This window comes from Eulemur rufifrons, chromosome 15 (genome assembly GCF_041146395.1).
Source record: "Eulemur rufifrons isolate Redbay chromosome 15, OSU_ERuf_1, whole genome shotgun sequence".
Lineage (NCBI taxonomy): Eukaryota > Metazoa > Chordata > Mammalia > Primates > Lemuridae > Eulemur > Eulemur rufifrons.
The window spans coordinates 104,806,939-104,824,733 of NC_090997.1; the positions used below are offsets into that span (position 1 = coordinate 104,806,939).

The window sequence follows — 17,795 nt, forward strand, 5'->3', positions numbered from 1 at the left end:
TCAGAGCGCGGCGGCAGCGGCAGAGGCGCCGCGGCGGGGACCAGCCCAGAGAGACCCCGAGCCCGCGGCACAGCGGCGGCGGCGCTGAGCGGGCGAGACCATCTGAAGGAGCGGCGGCCCCGGCTCCTCCTCGTCCGGCGCCAGCGGCCCGCGCCCGCACTCGGCCCGCCGAGACCCGCCTCCCGCCCGCCGGCCTCGTGAGGGACGCGCCGAGCCGGCGGCCGAGGAGCGGCGGCGCCGGGAGCGCGTCGGGCCCGGGCTGAAAGTGCCTGCGGGGGGCGGGCGAGCGCGCGGTGCCGGCCGCCCCGGGGCTCGGCGCGGGAGCCGGAGCGGGAGCCGTCGCGGAGTGGGACGCCGAGTCCCGAGCGGCCGGCGGCCGGGGCTCGCCCCCGCCCCTCCCTCCTCTCCGGCGGCGGCGGCGGCGGCGGCGGGCGGAGTGAGCTGCGGAGCCTGGAATATGGTCGGGGAAATGGAAACGAAGGAGAAACCGAAGCCCACCCCAGATTACCTGATGCAGCTGATGAACGACAAGAAGCTCATGAGCAGCCTGCCCAACTTCTGCGGGATCTTCAACCACCTCGAGCGGCTGCTGGACGAAGGTGAGCCGGCTCTCGGGCCCCAGCCCCCAAACCCCGCCGGAGGCAGCCCCCTTTCCCGGTTCGGGATGGTGGGGAAGGAGGGAAGGTCACGGCCGGGCGGGACCGCGCGCCCGGGGGGACGGGGAGGCCGGGAGGAGGGCGCACAAAGGAGGCGCCGGGCCCGGCTCGCGGCGGGTGGGCCGGGGCGGACCCGCAGGGGCCGGACGCCCCCCGCCCGCTCGGCTGGGACCCCGCGCCGCTGGCGCCCAAGTTTGTGCGCTGGGGAAGGCTTCAGGGCAAGCCCTCCGGCCCCGCTAGTTTTCACGGTTACGTTTCCGAAAATCGAGAGGGGCCGGTTCAGGCTCGGTGGTCCTCCCGGAGCCCTCCCTGAGAGCAGGGCCCGGGCCGCGCCGCCGGCCTAGAGGACACGCATGTCCCCAGCCCCCGCGCGGCCTCCGAGCCCGCTCTCAGCGCGGATCTGCGAAGCCTCTCCATTTGGGAGCCCTCCTCTGCTGAGGACTTTGTGGGATTCCCAAACGAAAGCATTTAGTGGGGTTTTGTGTTTTGTAGTTCGTGTACCTTGTAAATACTCAAGTTGAAGTCAGCGTGGGGCTTGTTAATTGAAAGAAATTCCGTAGGAGATCGAAAGTAATGCTGATGTAGCCGAAGGTGACGACAAAATGACAGCGAAAAGCACTTTTTGTCCTTTTGTTTGGGGAAGCGAGAACTGTTAGGAGTTTAACTTCACTTTTCTCTGTGTGTGTGTGTGTGTGTGTGTGTGTGTGTGTGTCGGGCGGGGGGGGGGTTGGAGTACGAAATACCGCGATGACAGATCTAAACGTAATCCCGAGTTTGAAAGAACTTGGGCGGAGGGTTTGCTTCTGGGACGCAGCCGCCTTAGCTTGTAGGAAAGGGAATCGAGGATTCAGAGGGCGAAATAAAATTGAGCAAAAGTTTGCAAAAAGCTTCGTCGGTGAAGTGCTGTGGGGAGCGAAGAATGACAAGAAGATTAATGTTGGCCAACTCTGGAATTTCTTTAAGAAGTTCTTGTAGCAATAACCTGGAATATTAATTTCTAGTAGCTGTGGGTTTGTGTGGGCGCCTACAGAAAAAAATGACCAACAAAAACGTCTATTTTGAAAATCGAGTTGCAAGGAGTTTCTTTACTCTGTTGAGAGGTATCACCAGAGGATTGTTTGAAGGAAATTGAAAACTATAGGTTAGAGAGATGAACGGTGGATTTTAGATTTTTCACAAGAATTTCGAGATTTTTAAAAATAGAACCGGGGAAAAGGAGTCTGAAGCTTAGGGAGTTGGAATGTCACTAAAGAACAAAAGACCGGAAATATCTCCATGATAAAAAGATGGTTAAACAAAAATCACAGGAGCTTTTGTTGTCTTAAAAGTTACAGAAACAGTTTTAAAGTAAAAAACTTATTTATTACTGCTTTTTCGTTGGGTTTTTTTTTTTTTTTTTTTTTACATATGTTAAGCATAACGCAGTAACCCATTTTAAAGTGGACATTTTCCGCTATTGGAACAAAAAAATCTGTTAATTTCAAATTGCTCTAGAGAAAACTTGAGCTGTCCCTTTAAGGGGTTCTGCTTTTCTTATTTGTGTTGGCATTTGAAAGATTGTGGAGGCAGAAAACTTTCTGGAATGTCAAAAAAAAAAAATTGCTGGAACTCTTAAACTGAGTATTTCCAACCATGGGCGCTAAGGGGCGCCAGTTATTATTATTTTTAACCATGGAAATGTTTGGAATGAAATGTGTAATATACTCAGTAATCTGACCTATATTAAATTTAGTCAAAACTTAAATTATAGATCATTTGATTTGTCATTGTTTGTCTGTAAAAGTGTTTGCTAACACAGAAAACACTTTCTTTAAAAATATTGGCACTTTATCGCATTTAAAAAATAATGTGCTGTTATTTTCTCCTTGGCGTATTTTGGTTAAAGTTTTAGTAGTGTTAGTAACAATTTCTGTTGAAAGTTTTTTTTTCTTTAAGTCCATTTGTTTAGAAGAAATCTCTTACAGACATTAAAATGAAAACAGGCCCGGACAATATTTAGGGTTAATTAAATTGAAATTAGATTGCATTCTTAAAATGTTGAATTCAGTCAAAGAGCGTGGAAGAATACAAAAAGTTTGGAAATACCTTCACCTTATGTGTACTTTTAAAAAAACCTAAATAAATTGAGTTTCATGATTAGTTATAAAAGGCTTTTCACTTGTGCTTTTATGTTAACCTAAAATCTTTAAATTTAGAGTGAATTCCTTGTTAACAGGTTTCTAACTTTTTGCTTTAATAATTTTTAGTCTTTCAAATATAGAAACTTCAATTATGTCATTATTTCTAACAAAGGTTTATTTCTCTCTGGTTGGAAATAGTAACCATTTGAGTTTTAAACGTAGGAGACCAATAGTTTATTTAGAATGATACCTTCTGCGTAAGATTTGTTTTCCCTTTTAAGATGGTTTACTCCATTTCTAGTCTATCTTCAGTTTTAGTGTTTTCAACTCCCTAGCGTAGAGATTGCTTTTGTATGGTAGCTAATGGTTTAAAAATGGGCAGCATAATGACAAGGAAGTTTGTTTGTTTTTTATCCAGACCAGTGCAAACATTCAGGAAAAAGGACTATTCCTTAGTGTGGATTAAGCTGCTTCCTGTAATTGTTAGCCTTATTACAAACTTAATTTGACTTAAGGAAAATATTGGTTTGTGAAGTACATCACATTTTTTCTTGCTGCATGATTTAATTGTGAAATTTGGCTAGTTGGCCTTACCCCTTTGTGGCCTGTCATTGTCCGAAACAAATTAATCGTGACTTCTGTTTGTGGTCAGGAATTACATTTTCCTTTGCCCATGATGCTTAGCTGAAAAACTGTAAATTTTTTCCCCATGATTAGTTTAATGAAGTTAGCATGTTGTAGAATAGATGTGTTTCTTGATATTTAGAAATTTTGAATGAGACTTCAGCAGTTTTATTTTAAAATGTTTTTCAAATAATAAGCTTTACAAATTTGTCAGTTTGAGAATTTTTGACTACTTACAAATTTGGTAATTAAGTATGAGAGGTTTTCGTAGTTGAGTAAAACTTGAATGCTTTAGAATGAGCATTTTAATTGCTTACCAAGTTAACTTTTAGTCTAGATCTTGACTATGGACAATCTTTTTGTTTTACTGTCTGTTTTTGTTTGGGCAGGGCTGGGGAGGCAGAGGGTTGTCATTCTTTCCCTGTAAGTATCTTGAACGTGGTTGCTTTTTAAAGTCCTGAATAAATTCTGGGTTGGGCCAGTCATATAAAGGACGTAACTTTACTTTGGAATCTTTTATTGAAGATAGAGATGATTATAGGATTACAGATAAAGCCTAGGTCTTAAACTGCTCTGAGAGAAGTTTTCAAGTGAACCCTGAGACCATCCTTCGGAAAGAGCAGTTAGAACACAGAGATTTTTTTAAAGAAAGACTTTCCTTTGTCATGAAAATGAAACCTAGTAACAATAGTTAAGTGCAAATTACGCTTTTATAAAATTTTGAATTTAGAATTGAGAAGGTGAAGAATAAAATTATTTTGACTTAAAAATCCCAAATGAGGGGGAGGTGGAAAACTAGGTATTTTAAAATAAGATTTTGTGTTTTTGTTTTTTGGGGGGTGTTGCTTAAAGCTGCTGATCCAAAAATAAAAGCATATAGTTTGTGAGGAAGGACGGTCTAAGTCTTTTCATTATTGATATCAGAAAAATTAGTGTGTGACACAGAAAAAGTGAGCAGATTAGATGCTGCATTACTGATTTGAAAAATACATTTCCATTTTCTGATGGCTTTTTGTTTTTATAATAAATTTTCTTTTGACCTCAACTTAGTTTGTCACTTTGCCTGCTGCCTCTTCCATAAGAATGTTAGCAAAAATATTTTAAGTTAAAACTTGCTTTACTAGTCAACATTTTTCCATGTTAATGTTTATTGCTATTTATTATGCATTCATTATTGAATGTATCATACCTTTAGTTCTCCGACATTTAATTTTTTTTTTTTCGAGAAACTTTGTTCATTTGCAAAAGCTTTGGCTAAAAAATTATATGGCTGTTGGTCATGAGGGGACTCTTGCTATATAGGTTTCTTACAATTTTATGTTTTCTATTTGTTTGAAGAAGCAACCATTGACAGCAATCAATATCTGTGACAAACAGATTTTACATAAGGTGAAATAATGAATTTGTTCTTCAGGAGCTAAGATTTTGTTTTTGTACACAAGCTCTTTGAATTAGTTGTAATAAGAAGGAAGCTGATATTTATAATCAGTCATTTCCATTACGTTTTTCCCTTATCCAGGAGGTGTCACCAGCTATATATGCCAATAATGGAAATGATATTTGTGTCGTATGTGGATTATTTTTTCAGCAGTCATTCTCTACTTTTAAAGCTTAACTCCCCTGTAGTTGGAAGGTGATGATTCCTTTGTAAACTTTCTCTAGTTTACATGTTTTATAATAAAAGTTGTATTCTTGAGGCTACAGCAATTAATGTTAATAAAGTGTCTCTTTGCTAATTACATTCACTAGCATATTTGTTATGGACACCTTTTCTTAAATGACTTTGAGAATATCAAGTTAAAACAAGGTAATTTGACTTCTTAAATGCTTTGTGCACTTTATATTTCTGTTTGTATTGCCTTACTGGTCACTGTTACGGTGCTTGAGCTGATTAAAATTAGTCATTTTTCCAAAGAAGTGAAGTAATAATCCCCCCCTTTTACCTGGCCTTCACTGAAACATAATTCAGATGCTCCTTTTTTGAGACCTCACTTAGACATGTGAGGACTTTTCTTTTTTTGTTTTGTTTTGGTATTAAGGTAATTAATTATACTAATGTGATCGTAGGGACAGCTTTTTTTAAAACTTACTGGAACTACACTTTAATTTATTTGAGAAATTCTGTGTAGCTAATATATTTGTTTGATGGTGCAGTTGTAAGCAAAACTTGCTCTTCTCTGTTGGAGATGAAAAATGCTGTGACATTGTTGAGCTTTATTTGTTGATAAATTAAAGACAGCCCACTGAGCAACTTTCTGCTTTTCATATGTCAATTGTTATGAAAATATCTAAAGTTCTATTTTAAGGCTAAAGGATGGAAGGTAGGTAGTGGGCCCATGTTAGCAGACCAGAATTAGAGTTATATACCGGTTTTTTATTTACGTGATTGACAGCACTTTATTATTTTCTCCGACCCCTGCTTTATTTCACATTAAGACAGTTCAGTGTTAATTTGAAGTGCAATAATCTATTTTTTCCCCTAATGAGAAATTTTAGGGAATACTTACACCACTTATAAAAATTAGCATTTCAGTTTTGGGGCCCAAAATAGCTAAATTATTTGATGTCCAAGTGAGATTTTTACAGTTTTATTTTCACTTAATAGAAAAGAAAAAAAACAGTTTGGTATGTTAGTGTGACTGTTAAGAAATTTGTTCTTAAGTACCCCAGTCTGTGTTAGATACTACTTTCTATGTAGTTATTATCATAGTTAACATTGTAATATTATTATCTGTTTTGTGTTTGTTTACCTTGTTGGAATTAGTTCCTTGAAGGTGCCCACCTCAGAGCCTGGCATATATACTCTCAGGTGTTTGTTGAAGTATATTTTGGTTTGATTTCTAGTTTCTCTAAAATAGGAGATGTGCACATGAATTTTTTAAATGAAAATATAGAGGTGACACAAACATTGTCTCAAACCTTTAAAAAATTAAGCAGTTGTATAATGGTGATAGTTTTAGATGCTTATAGAAAAAGGTATGTATATTTTTTTCTTAAAAATGACATTTAAGAAATATTATTTGTAGTACTTGCTCTCCAGGTGCTTAATCTTAATTTCACTTTAATGTCATTGGTATGAATGAGAATTAGAAAGATAAAATTGTTTTACTTAAGCAATATGATTTCTAGCCCGTCCTTATACCAAAGTGTATCAATCCATAAGCAAAGACAATCTACCAGTACTCACCTCAGCTCTTGAAAGTTTTGGCCCTTTTGGAATTGTATAGGTAAACTTTTTCCCCAATTACTTATAAAAGTCAACGTATATAGGTTTTGTATTCTATATAATAAAGTACAATAGGAAAGATTCCCTGTCCCTAAGTGCTGCTTTGGTGTGTTCAGAATAAACAAGGACTATCTGAATGGTTTTAGTTAAGAAGAAAGCTGAATATAATTGTATGTGGCAGGTTGTCATTTAACACACATAGCAATTTTTAAACACAGATGTATCTTTAAGCTAATTTGAAACAGTGCCATTACTGAGAAGACTAATAAGTTGAAATTTTCAGTTAACTGAAACGTAACTCTTCTATTTCTAAAAGGAATCTATTACTCTGCAGTAACAATGTTTGAAAATCTGTGATGAATTTTTAAAAAATTAGATTGCAGAAGATAAGTGATTTATCCAGAATTTCTGTAGTTAGCAAGCAAATGACTATACTTAATGTTTTGTCATTTCTTCAATTTCTTGAAGCAAAAACTCTACTGTGAAAACCCAGCAATCCTAACAAAATAAAAAAAATTTGTTTATTATCATAATGTTGCTTTGTGTATTATTGATTGTAAGCTATATGTTTTATAGAACTAAATTTTGAGGCTGGTGAAATGAATCAATTCACTGTAACATTTCTATCACATTATTTATGGTAAGCAGAATTTGTCAGGTTGGGTTGTCATGGATCCTTTCAAAGATTTTCAAGTGTTAGAAAAAAGCCTCAAAGTGCAGTTAAATCCATAAAGTGGTTCCATGTTATGGCCACAAAATAAGGAAAGGGCATGTGAGTGGGTGTGGGGGTGTGTGTAGACATTTATGTCTGTAAAGGGAGATAGTAGATGTGAGTTGGCCTTGAAATCTTTGAGAGTGGGTGCTGGTGAGGTTCCAGATGAGAATGGTTTTCTAAATAATTAAATGTCTAGTTGGTCCCAGGATTGAAAAGGTAGCGGGTCTGAAATAAGCACCCTGCTTTTGCTTTTGAGTGTAGGACGGGTCATTATAAAGACAGGGCGTGATCACCTGGTCAGTAGCAAATTATTGGGGAGCCCTTGGCTTTAAAGCTAATTTTATTGTTTGAAATACTTAGAAAAAACCAAGCAGCAAAAAATATATGTTACATCTTTGTTACATTTTAAGAGTAGAACTTGGAAAATGCATAGAAAAACTTGCAGTTTTTAAATTTGAAGGCTTTTTTCATAAACTCTCAATGTCATAATTTCCTGGGATGGAGTCTCAAAATTGTCTTACAAACAGTATTTGAAGAAATGTGTAAGAAAAATGAAGAAATGAATATTTCTTCTTGGATGTGGATGTCTTGCATTGGTAGGGAAAATTAAAATAGTATCAGAGGATTGTTTTAGAGCTGCAGGGGACCTGAGAGTTGAGAGGTATCTTTTAATGATAAAAATTTTGTGATAATTAAGAAGCTAAAAGTGAGAAAGTACAGACGTTTTTAGAGGATTTCAACTCATTCGCTTATTTCTTGGTAACCAAAGGGTAGAGCCTCAGTTCTTTAAATGATGTGGCACAAATAAATCCGGTGTGTATTTAATAGTGTTGTTGCTGTTATTATTGCTGTCATTATTTTTACTCTTCAAAAGGAAACATTTCTGATTGGAAGATTTAATATAAAATTGTAATATTGGTAAGTCATTGAAGTCAGAAATGTACGCGTGTATCAGTTTTAGATGAGCATGGGGTGAATAGCCCAATGATTTATCAGGTAGACAGCCAAAGAGTGACAGTCAGAGTGACAGCTAGAGGTAGATGCTTATGAATTGGTGGAAATGGTGCTGCACTAGGTAACTACTACAGCACATTCCTGGTGCCAGCATCTGGAGGATGATTGCTCATTTCATGTATATTCAAAGGAATTAAACATAAGCCACAGTTCTTTGCTATATTCCTCTGATGTAGTTGTTACATGGCAGGTGAATAATTTTTTTTTAAGAAAAAATACAATTTTTAAACTCAGGACAAATAAAAATTACTCTGAAATTGTGTATCTAATTTTCTATTCTTGCTGCTACCACCATGCTTGGGTGATATCCCTGTTGTCATGACAGGTATTCAAGTGTTAACTTTGCATGTGTGTGCATGCACATGCGTGAGCCAGTGTAAAGATGAAAATGAGTGTGTCAGCATATGCTAATGAGACCATGTGGTGAAGTGGGAAGAGTTCTTTTGACTGCAGAGCTCAGATCTAATCGAGACTCTGCAGTTAACTAATTACTTTGGTGATCTTGGACAAGATCTCTAACCTTTTTGAACCTCAGCTTCTTCATCTGCAAGTGGAATTATCAGCTGCCCTACCAACTTCAAATCCATGTATTCTGAGACTGATGGGTGTTGTATGCAAAAGAACTCATACTGTAAAATAGCATCATCATTTAATTTCTGTCATTTTCAGGTTGTTTGTGATAGGATGAACAATCAGATAAGCAAAGCAGCTTATAGATAATGAGAAATGAAAAAGGGAGAAAGTAATTTATCCATGTGGATGTTGCTAGTTTTTATGTGCCTGAAACTCACTCACTACTAGCACTCTGGTAGTTCAGAAGAAAAGTCACTTTGAGCTGAACTATCTAGTAAGGGTTTTTTTGAGAAGTGGAACCTGAGTTGGTATTGATAGTTGGTAGGATTTAATGAGGTGACTGGGAAAGTGGAGGACGTTCCAAGGGAGGGCAAAGTACAGCATTGCCAGCACCAAGGTGACGGAAGACTGAAAGACCTGTTCAGGAAATCATACAGATTAAGTTGCTTGGAATGGCAAATGCATGGAGAGTAGCAGGAATTAAGAGAAAACTGGAGAGAGACCATGTTAGGGCTAGATTGTGGTAGGCCTTGATGGCCAAAATACATAGTTTGAATTTTATTCTGAAGGTTGTAGGGAATCATGAAAGGCTATCATAATGAACTCTAAATGAGTAAACTAACAAGAGTGTGTAGGATACATGGATTTTAAGGAAGTACATGTTTGATGGAGTGTGAAGAGTTAAGCTATTTTATATGGTTACCCTTTAGGAAAATTTTTGTGAATAGTTATATTTTTCTCAAAATAACATTAATAAAATTTATATTTTGAGTTTTCTGTATTTCAGGAGGTTTTTTTTTTTTAGAGGTTTTTTTTTCTTAGTGTGTTTTAACTAGTAACAAACATACACAGATTTTTCTTTTTCTTTACTTGCAAGTTAGTGTATTCATCCTGAAGTATTAGAACATGTGAGGGCTCATTTGTTTAGCTGTCACTCCAATTTTTGTTTACTTAGAATTGAGCTTTCATAAAGAGAATTGAAGAAAATCTTGGTTTGTGAGAATCTTAGGAATTCTTGAATTAGTCTGACTTGGAGAAAATTTTGTCCCAATCTCACTGATCTGTTAAATCTGAATGGTTTACCATGCATGTACAATGCAGACTTTCTGAGAACTTTACTGCAGTCCTTGTCCATTTTACTTGCTTTTATTTAATTATATTTATTTTTGTTTAAGTACATTAGAGATATCTTGATATTCCATCCCTAAACATGTGTGTATCTCTTTAAAATTAATATTTTTCCTACATTGTGACATCACACTGAACAAAGTGGGTTAGTCCTACTCATAATAACCAGTCCATATTAGATTTCTGTAGTTGACTCTGAAATATTCTATATAGCTGGATTGTCCAAACCAGAATCTTACTCAGTATCACTCATTGAATCTGGTTGTTACGACTTTAGTTTTTTTAAATCTAGAACCATCTCTTTTATTATGACACTGGTTTGACTTCCTTGTGCTTGTTCCTTTATACCCTTTGTATCTAGTACGTTGGAAGTTAGATCTAAAGATATAATAGGTCCAAGTATAGCATCTTTGGCTAGAGTACATCGGTCGTAGGTGCTGCTGTGTGTTTTATGTAGTATCATATTGGGAGGTACAGTAACTGGTTTCACCATTAGTGAAGCTAAGATTGATACCTGGATTAGAGTGGTAGTAGATGGATCCTTCTACTGTAAAGTTTTTTTTTCTCCTGGTACCAGAAGTTAAACAGACACTGTACATAAGGTTGCCTCACCAACCATTCACACAATGGTTTTAACCAGTTGCTTATCCTTGACTGAATGAGTTTCATTAGGACATGCAACATGATGATTTTTTAATTCCACCATTCTTTTTTTAGTTATTATTTGGCATTCTTTGAAAGGTAGAGCTTTCTCTCACCATCAAGAACTATACTTCTATTTGAAGTAAGTTGCTAATGGGAAAGCCAAATAGATGCTTATTCTTAGTATCAGTTGGTTCCCAAAGTAAAGTGTTGGTATTCTAGCTGCTCCAAATGGGGACCAGTGAATTTTTTGTCTTTTTTTTTTTTTTCATTATGGGATCATGGATTTCATAGACTTTGTGTATTTAAGTCAACTGTAATTAATTTTGATGTTCAAATTGTCACGACTTTGGCCAGTGATGATTAAACTGGCTCCCCTATCTTTTGAACTCTTCCTTGCTTTCTGGGGCAGTGAGATGCCCCTACCTCCGCTTATGCCTTCTCTACCCCACAGCTAGATTTGGCCATTTCTCCAAGGTTCTTTTCAGTGGGAATGGTATTAGAGACTTGAATTTTGGTGCTAAATGTGTTCACTGCTGTTAGGATGAGATTACTTCCAGGACATTTTCTATGGACAGAGGTAGACAATATTGATTTTAATATTCATTAGTTCATATTTGTATGTTCAATTCAATTTTAACATTAATGTTACAGTCATATCTTTTTCCCCTGCCAACACCAGACTAAGGTGGTTTTTGACAGTGACATAATTACCTATTTGCTTTATCCTGCAACATAAAGACAACACCTTCAAAAAATACTACTAGTAACAGTAAAACTACTGAATATATTGAAAATTTTTTTAGTCATTTTAGACACGTTGCAAATTAACAGGTAAAGCCATTGACCCATTGTTTTAATTGATTACAGTTTTCTTCATTCATTTTGGGTCTAATTTTGTGTATACTAAGTTTTTATTTTTACCAAATCTTGGTTTTGATTTTTTGATGTTGTGACTGACTGGCTAAATTCTTTTGTTGTTGTACTCTCTGGTTCTATTGGCTTTTATCTTTTGCTCTGGAGAAATTTGAGGAAAATATACATATATTTTTAAAACAGGGATGTGTATGTGTATGTATGCATATGTTTTATGGAAGTATGATCTCGAAAGATAGCTAACTTAAAAGGGATGATTTTGTTTAGACAACTGTTTTGTATCTTGAGCATGAAAGGTCCGAAAAGAAGAGGAAAATAACAGACAAAATGTTTTAATTTAGTGAAATCTTTTGAATAATATTGGCAAAAGAATGTATAGCTCTTGAAGGTTTTAAAGTCCTGTGAGATAGAGAAATTTCTAGGTAAAAATTAAACATCAGCATTGTATTTCTAAGTAGTTGCAAAATCTCTACTGCAAACTTTTTGTCATTAAGATCTTTTAATAGTAAGAAACTTTTGTTCCAGCAGATGGGGATATTAGTACACAAAAGAGATCATTTAGTGATTAAAACGTATTGAGAAATAACATTTTTTGCCAGAATAGAAAAATATTCTCCTTTAAATTGTAAGGAAAGAGTTGCTCAGGAATATGACAAATAGCAGTTATTGAATTTAATATTTCGGGTGGTATGTGAATAGTTATGATAATTTCTTAAAGAACTTTTTAAAAAACCATCTGTTGGTATGTTGACTATATTAAATATAATTGGATTAAGACATTGGATTGAGTGCAGAAATTTTCTGAAATAGTTTCTGCCTTTACAGCTTAGTTGTTTGAAGAGTTGTTATTTTGGTGGGGGACTAAGTTACATATGTTGAGAGGTATCATTTGTATACTGTCTTTGTAATTCTGAAGTCTTTAACCAGGTAATTGATTTCTGTTTGCTCATGTAAGTCAGAAAAAAATGTGTCATAGTTTACTATTATATGAAGAGAAAGTTCTTTTGGGCATCATAATTTTATTGTAGTAATAAAAATTATCAGTAAAAAGATAATCTTATCTCATTTTTTATTATAGTTTATAGCATTATAGCATTCCTTGTCAGTTTTTTTACTTAGGTAAATATTATATGTTTTGCTTTTAAATATGCCTTGCAGTTGAAGGTATTGTTCATTTAAGTTCTTTCTTACATGTGGTTTGGAAGTATGCGTTTTTGTTGATAATTCACGTATTTAAATTATGTTTTTCCAGTTATATTGAGCTTTTTTAAACTGCTAAAGCAATTGTAAAATACCTTTTTTCCTTCAATTACTTGAAACTGAACTTTACATACGAGAGATGTATCTTTTTTGTTCTATGTAGAGAACAGGGAGGAAGAGTTTTTTGTAGAACTGATAATAACTTGCATTTTACTTGCATTCCCCCTAAACTCTTATTCTCTTTTCTGTTATTTCTAAATGCTGAGAATTGAAGATCCAAACATTTTCAATTCATCTTTGGCAGTAGCATGGTTTATAGCCTCTTTTAATTCTGGGAGAGCTGGTGGTGAGGGCACAGAGATATCATAGGACATTATCTTTGAACTTTAATAGGAATTATTACTTTTCAGGAGATGACCAATTTTGTGTATATGTTTTTAAGATTGTTTCTTACAGTCGTTTGAGAGTTTATGAGAAGCTTGAATTTCTTTCTCTCAGTAATCATTAAAAACTATGTTATATTGCACTGGACACATTTTTTCTTATTATAAAGAATATTCTTTATTTTATGGGGGGAAAATGTATCAGTTGAAAAGTAGGCCAGGTGTGGTGGCTCACACCTGTAATCTTAGAACTTTGAGAGGCTGAGGCGAAAGGGTCTGTCTCTTGAGACCTGGAGTTCGAGGTTACAGTGAGATATGATGACACCACTGCACTCTAGCTGGGGCAACAGAGTGAGACCTTGTCTTGGGAAAAAAAAAAAAAAAAAGGTGAAAGTACCCATAATTGACTGATAATCACGCTTAGTGTTTTGGTGAATTTCCTTCTAGTCTTCACTCCCTCCCCATTTATGAATATAACAACATTGAGATTATGCTTTTTTTAAAAAAAAAATTAATTATATCATAAGTATTTTCCCTTGCCATTTCATATTCCTTGCAAAAATAATTTTTGTGATAGCTTTTTTCATGTTATTGAGGTGTATTATAATTTATTGGATATGCCACTTTGCTTTCAGGAGGTGTGTGTAATGATAACATCAGATGGTTTCAGAAGTTCATTACTCACTTTTTAAAAAACCTTAGCTTGCTAACTATTGTAACTGGGTACTACAAATACCAAACTCCTACTTTTGCAATGCAGTTAATCTGAAATCAGCATTTTATGCTGCACTGCAATAGAAAGTGATTATTATGATGCAACATGTAGTTTTCAAACAATGTCACAGTTGTGTATTTCACATACTAGTTTTTAATGATTACACATACTTAATTGAAATTTTTCATTCTATTCACAAATATTTGGCTGCGTACCATGTGTGAGATGTTATGAGGGATATACCACAGCTTCAGATTCATTCCTTGTCTTCAGGTTATCTGTGTAATTGGAAAGATAATATGAAAATAAAAGTAATATGAAGTAGTATAAATATACCAAAAGGACTAAAGATTGTTGCTGAAGAGGTTGCTTTAGGATGGGGAGGCTATAGAATGTTTCAGGTTGAATAGGTAAAATTTCACCTGGCCCTTGAAGGACAGATAGATTTAAGTGGAGAAAAGATAAGGGAGTGGTATTATAGACACAGGAAACAGAACAGTATTCTTGAATGTGAGAACATTTTGAGTAGGGAACTAAAAGTATTTCTACTGGAGAAAGGTTTAAATGCCTGTAGTTTAGACTCTGTCCTGTTGATGATGAGAGAGACCCATTTAAGGCTTTTCATTTTGTGCCTTACTCTTAGTGTTTTGGGTTTTTTTTTTTCTTTTATCTGCTTTCATATATCTGTTTTTAGTCCGGATTTTGTTACCTCTAGCCTTATATGGGTGTTAAATTATAGTGTGATATGTTAATGTGATAGATTGTTATGCTTGCTGATGTTTTTCTCTTACCTTTGTTTTCTTTGTATCTAATTGCCTAAATTTTATTTGAAGTGTTTTATTCTTTTGTTTCATAGTACATTTGAATTTTGCTTAACTAATATGAAGCCATTTGTTTCAGTTCTTTTCTGTATATTGGGTGCAGGGAGAAAGAGGTACATCTGGATCAGCGAGTGTGACTTCTAGAGCTGATGGGTCTAAGCTCTAAAGATGAGTTGCTAGTATATTCTGGTGTATATGGTATGGCATGGTTTTTGCCAGTATGCCGCCTTTTCTCCATTCTCCCCCTTTGCTTTTGTTGTAATGGCTTGAAAGACTGCAATCTTAGGTTGGAAGGGAGAGAAGGAAGGTCTGCTAATTTAAATCTGAACTGAGGGAGACTTCAGGGAAGTGTTTGAAAGTGTATTCCATGGAATACTGGCCTCCCTGGATAATCTGAGAATAGAAGGGTTCTGTAGACCAAGAAGTGCTGTATACTCCTTTTGTGAATTCAGCATATATTGACCTATTAAGTGTCCATGATCTGTGGTAAAGAAGAGTAACTACTGGGTTTAACTGAGCATTTTCTGAAATTATTTGGTAAAGGAATGCCTTTTTTCTTTTCTTCTTGGATGTAGTTCTGAGAATACATAGTGGGAAATTTTAGAAGATTGTAAAGACCTGTGGATCCTGGAAAGGAGGCATATTTAAATAATAATTTTTTTTTTTTTTTTTTTTTTTTGAGACTCTGTCACCCTGGCTAGAGTGCAGTGGTGTCATCACAGTTCACTGCAACCTCAAACTCTGGGCTCAGATGATCCTTCTGCCTCAGCCTCCCGAGTAGCTCGGATTACAGGCACGTGCCACCATGCCTGGATAATTTTTCTATTTTTTTGTAGAGATAGGGTCTCGTTCTTGCTGGAACTCCTGAGCTCAAGCAATTCTCCTGCCTCCTACAGGCGTGAGCCACCTCGCCTTGCCTTAAATAATAATCCATTGGGAATCATAACTTATTTTTGAATGAGAATGCTGGTTTAAGTCAGATCAAAGTACCCTTTGAAAAAAAGTAGTTATATTTATTCCATTTAGCTGGGGCTTCAAGTTTCAGCTGAAAGGTAGCAAGAAAAAGTGTCCATTCCGGTTTTAATTAAATAACAGTTAAGTCAATGGTTTCCGTAATGTCTTTTATTTAATTCAGGTGTATTTATTGCCTACTTAAAACTTTAGATGTGCTGTTTTTTAAAATAAATAATCTAAATACAAAAACATTGCCTGCCAACTTAAACATTAAACTGAAACTTGCTTTAAAATAGCTATACACAGAGAAGTATGCTCATGTTCTAACACATGTCTGGTTTAAGTCTAAAATTTTAAATGTGGAAACTACTGAATTGTGACATGAAGAGGAATTACTAAATTTTGAAAAGAAAAATATCTCTGTTAGATCATTTAAATAAACGTTAAAATGCAACGATGCAGTAGTTTTGTGAGATCTGTCAGTAACTGGTTGAATTTTCTCTGTGAACTTAGATTTTAATCTATTAATATAAGATATTATCTCTTTACTCGTCTATTGTTATTCAGTTGTATCATAAAATGAAATTTTGATGAATTTTATAGTTTGCAGCAGACTTTATTAATAAAAAAGGGAAGAATAAGGGTGGGTGGTAGAATAACATTTCACTTGGAAGGCCCAAAGGCTTTTTGTTAAAAAAAAAAATTTTGTCCTCATTCGAAGAAAAACCCTGTGATTTGGAGATTTTAAAGCTGGCATGGATTTTAGATATCATTGTCCCATCCTTTGTTATATATGTAAATGAAGTATCTTTACAAAGGATATGTATGAAGAAATTTTGTAGATTAGAAAGTGCCGGTTTCAGGAATGGTAGGACATCTGGCTCTTGGGACAGAAATATATCTAAATTACATTATTAGCGAGTAAGAGTACCTTTGGGCCTGATCCCCTCTAAGGAGAGTGATGTCATGACTGATAATTTGTGTAATGTGGCTACCTTCCAATATGAGTAGTCTTAGTTATTTTAAATTCTATTTCGTTGCTTGAAATATCTTCCCAGGTTATTTTTAACTTTTCCTGCAAATAAGAATAAAATTAAGCATCTAAGGCACAGAGTCATATTATCATTAAACTGATGTTAAACCAGAAACAAAAGCCTCTCCCAGGTTCATGGTAGTTTCCATTAGCATTTTCCAGAGGCTGAATCTAGGCCTAGGTACAATTCATTGTTTATTTGTCTAAAGGTTTTCACTGTCCATGTTTTACTCAATATAAATAATTTAAAATCTTTGTTAGAGTACGCTCTTCATTTCCTCTGCTTTCTTTAGATCTAGGTCATTTGCCTTGGAATAATGTGATAAAAGTCTAAGATGAGAATTGCTAGACTAATGTTTAGACATGTTTGTGTTGATGTCTTGTACATGTTTTAGTTTATAGCCTAGGATAGACTTACCTAAATTTCGAAGGGTAATTAGTTGAGGAGAGGTGTCTAATTTTAAGTTGTTCTTTTTTTAGGTATTGAATAAAGAAAAATATGAAAAGAGGAAGTGAGTAGAGAGATAAGTGGATCCCATAAGAGAATGATAGTAATTAAGGAAGATGAAAGTAAGATCTGAGTTGGAAAATCCTAGATCTGTTTTTCAGTTATAGGAAAATTGAGTTATTTTATTTACATGGTGGTAAGGGGCATGAGAGTCTTATTTTTCACATTTTCATTCAAATGAAACTTGATTTTCATTTCATTTTGTTATTAAATGTATTAATTGGACATCGTAGGATATATTAGTGACATTGCTGTTTATATTACATGGTAACTACAGATGTGTCTCAAGTTGACTGCCTTTGAATTTAAATTATTAGTTTGTGGAGCCTGGGAAGGGGGAAAGAATGCAAGTATTGGAGCAAGTGGTGATAATTTCAGAGGATCCTCAAATGATTTCATGAATTGAGTCTCTTTGATTGTTAGTGTTTTTGTTATTAATGGTGAGTACATATATCTTGACAGTATAAATATGAATCAGAAGAATAGTATAAATATGAACCAGAAAATATAGCATGTCTTACATTTTTTAAATGCTGCATATAGAGAAATATTTTATGAACTAAAATATGTACATATGTATGTTTATATAATTCAACAACTGAAATGA

General features: G+C 35.9%; 1 protein-coding gene across 4 annotated transcripts in view; it reads left to right on the forward strand.

Annotated features, from left to right (window-relative positions):
• Positions 1–292: 292 nt before the first annotated feature.
• QKI (QKI, KH domain containing RNA binding) overlaps positions 293–17,795 on the forward strand; it is a 156,194-nt gene continuing 138,691 nt past the window's right edge. For 3 of the 4 annotated variants that reach the window (XM_069487641.1, XM_069487643.1, XM_069487644.1), the window contains exon 1: positions 293–599. In XM_069487641.1, the coding sequence (XP_069343742.1) occupies positions 458–599 (142 nt within the window). In that variant the 5' untranslated portion in view covers positions 293–457. The remainder of the gene's footprint in view (positions 600–17,795) is intronic. The other variant, XM_069487640.1, reaches the window with a different exon arrangement.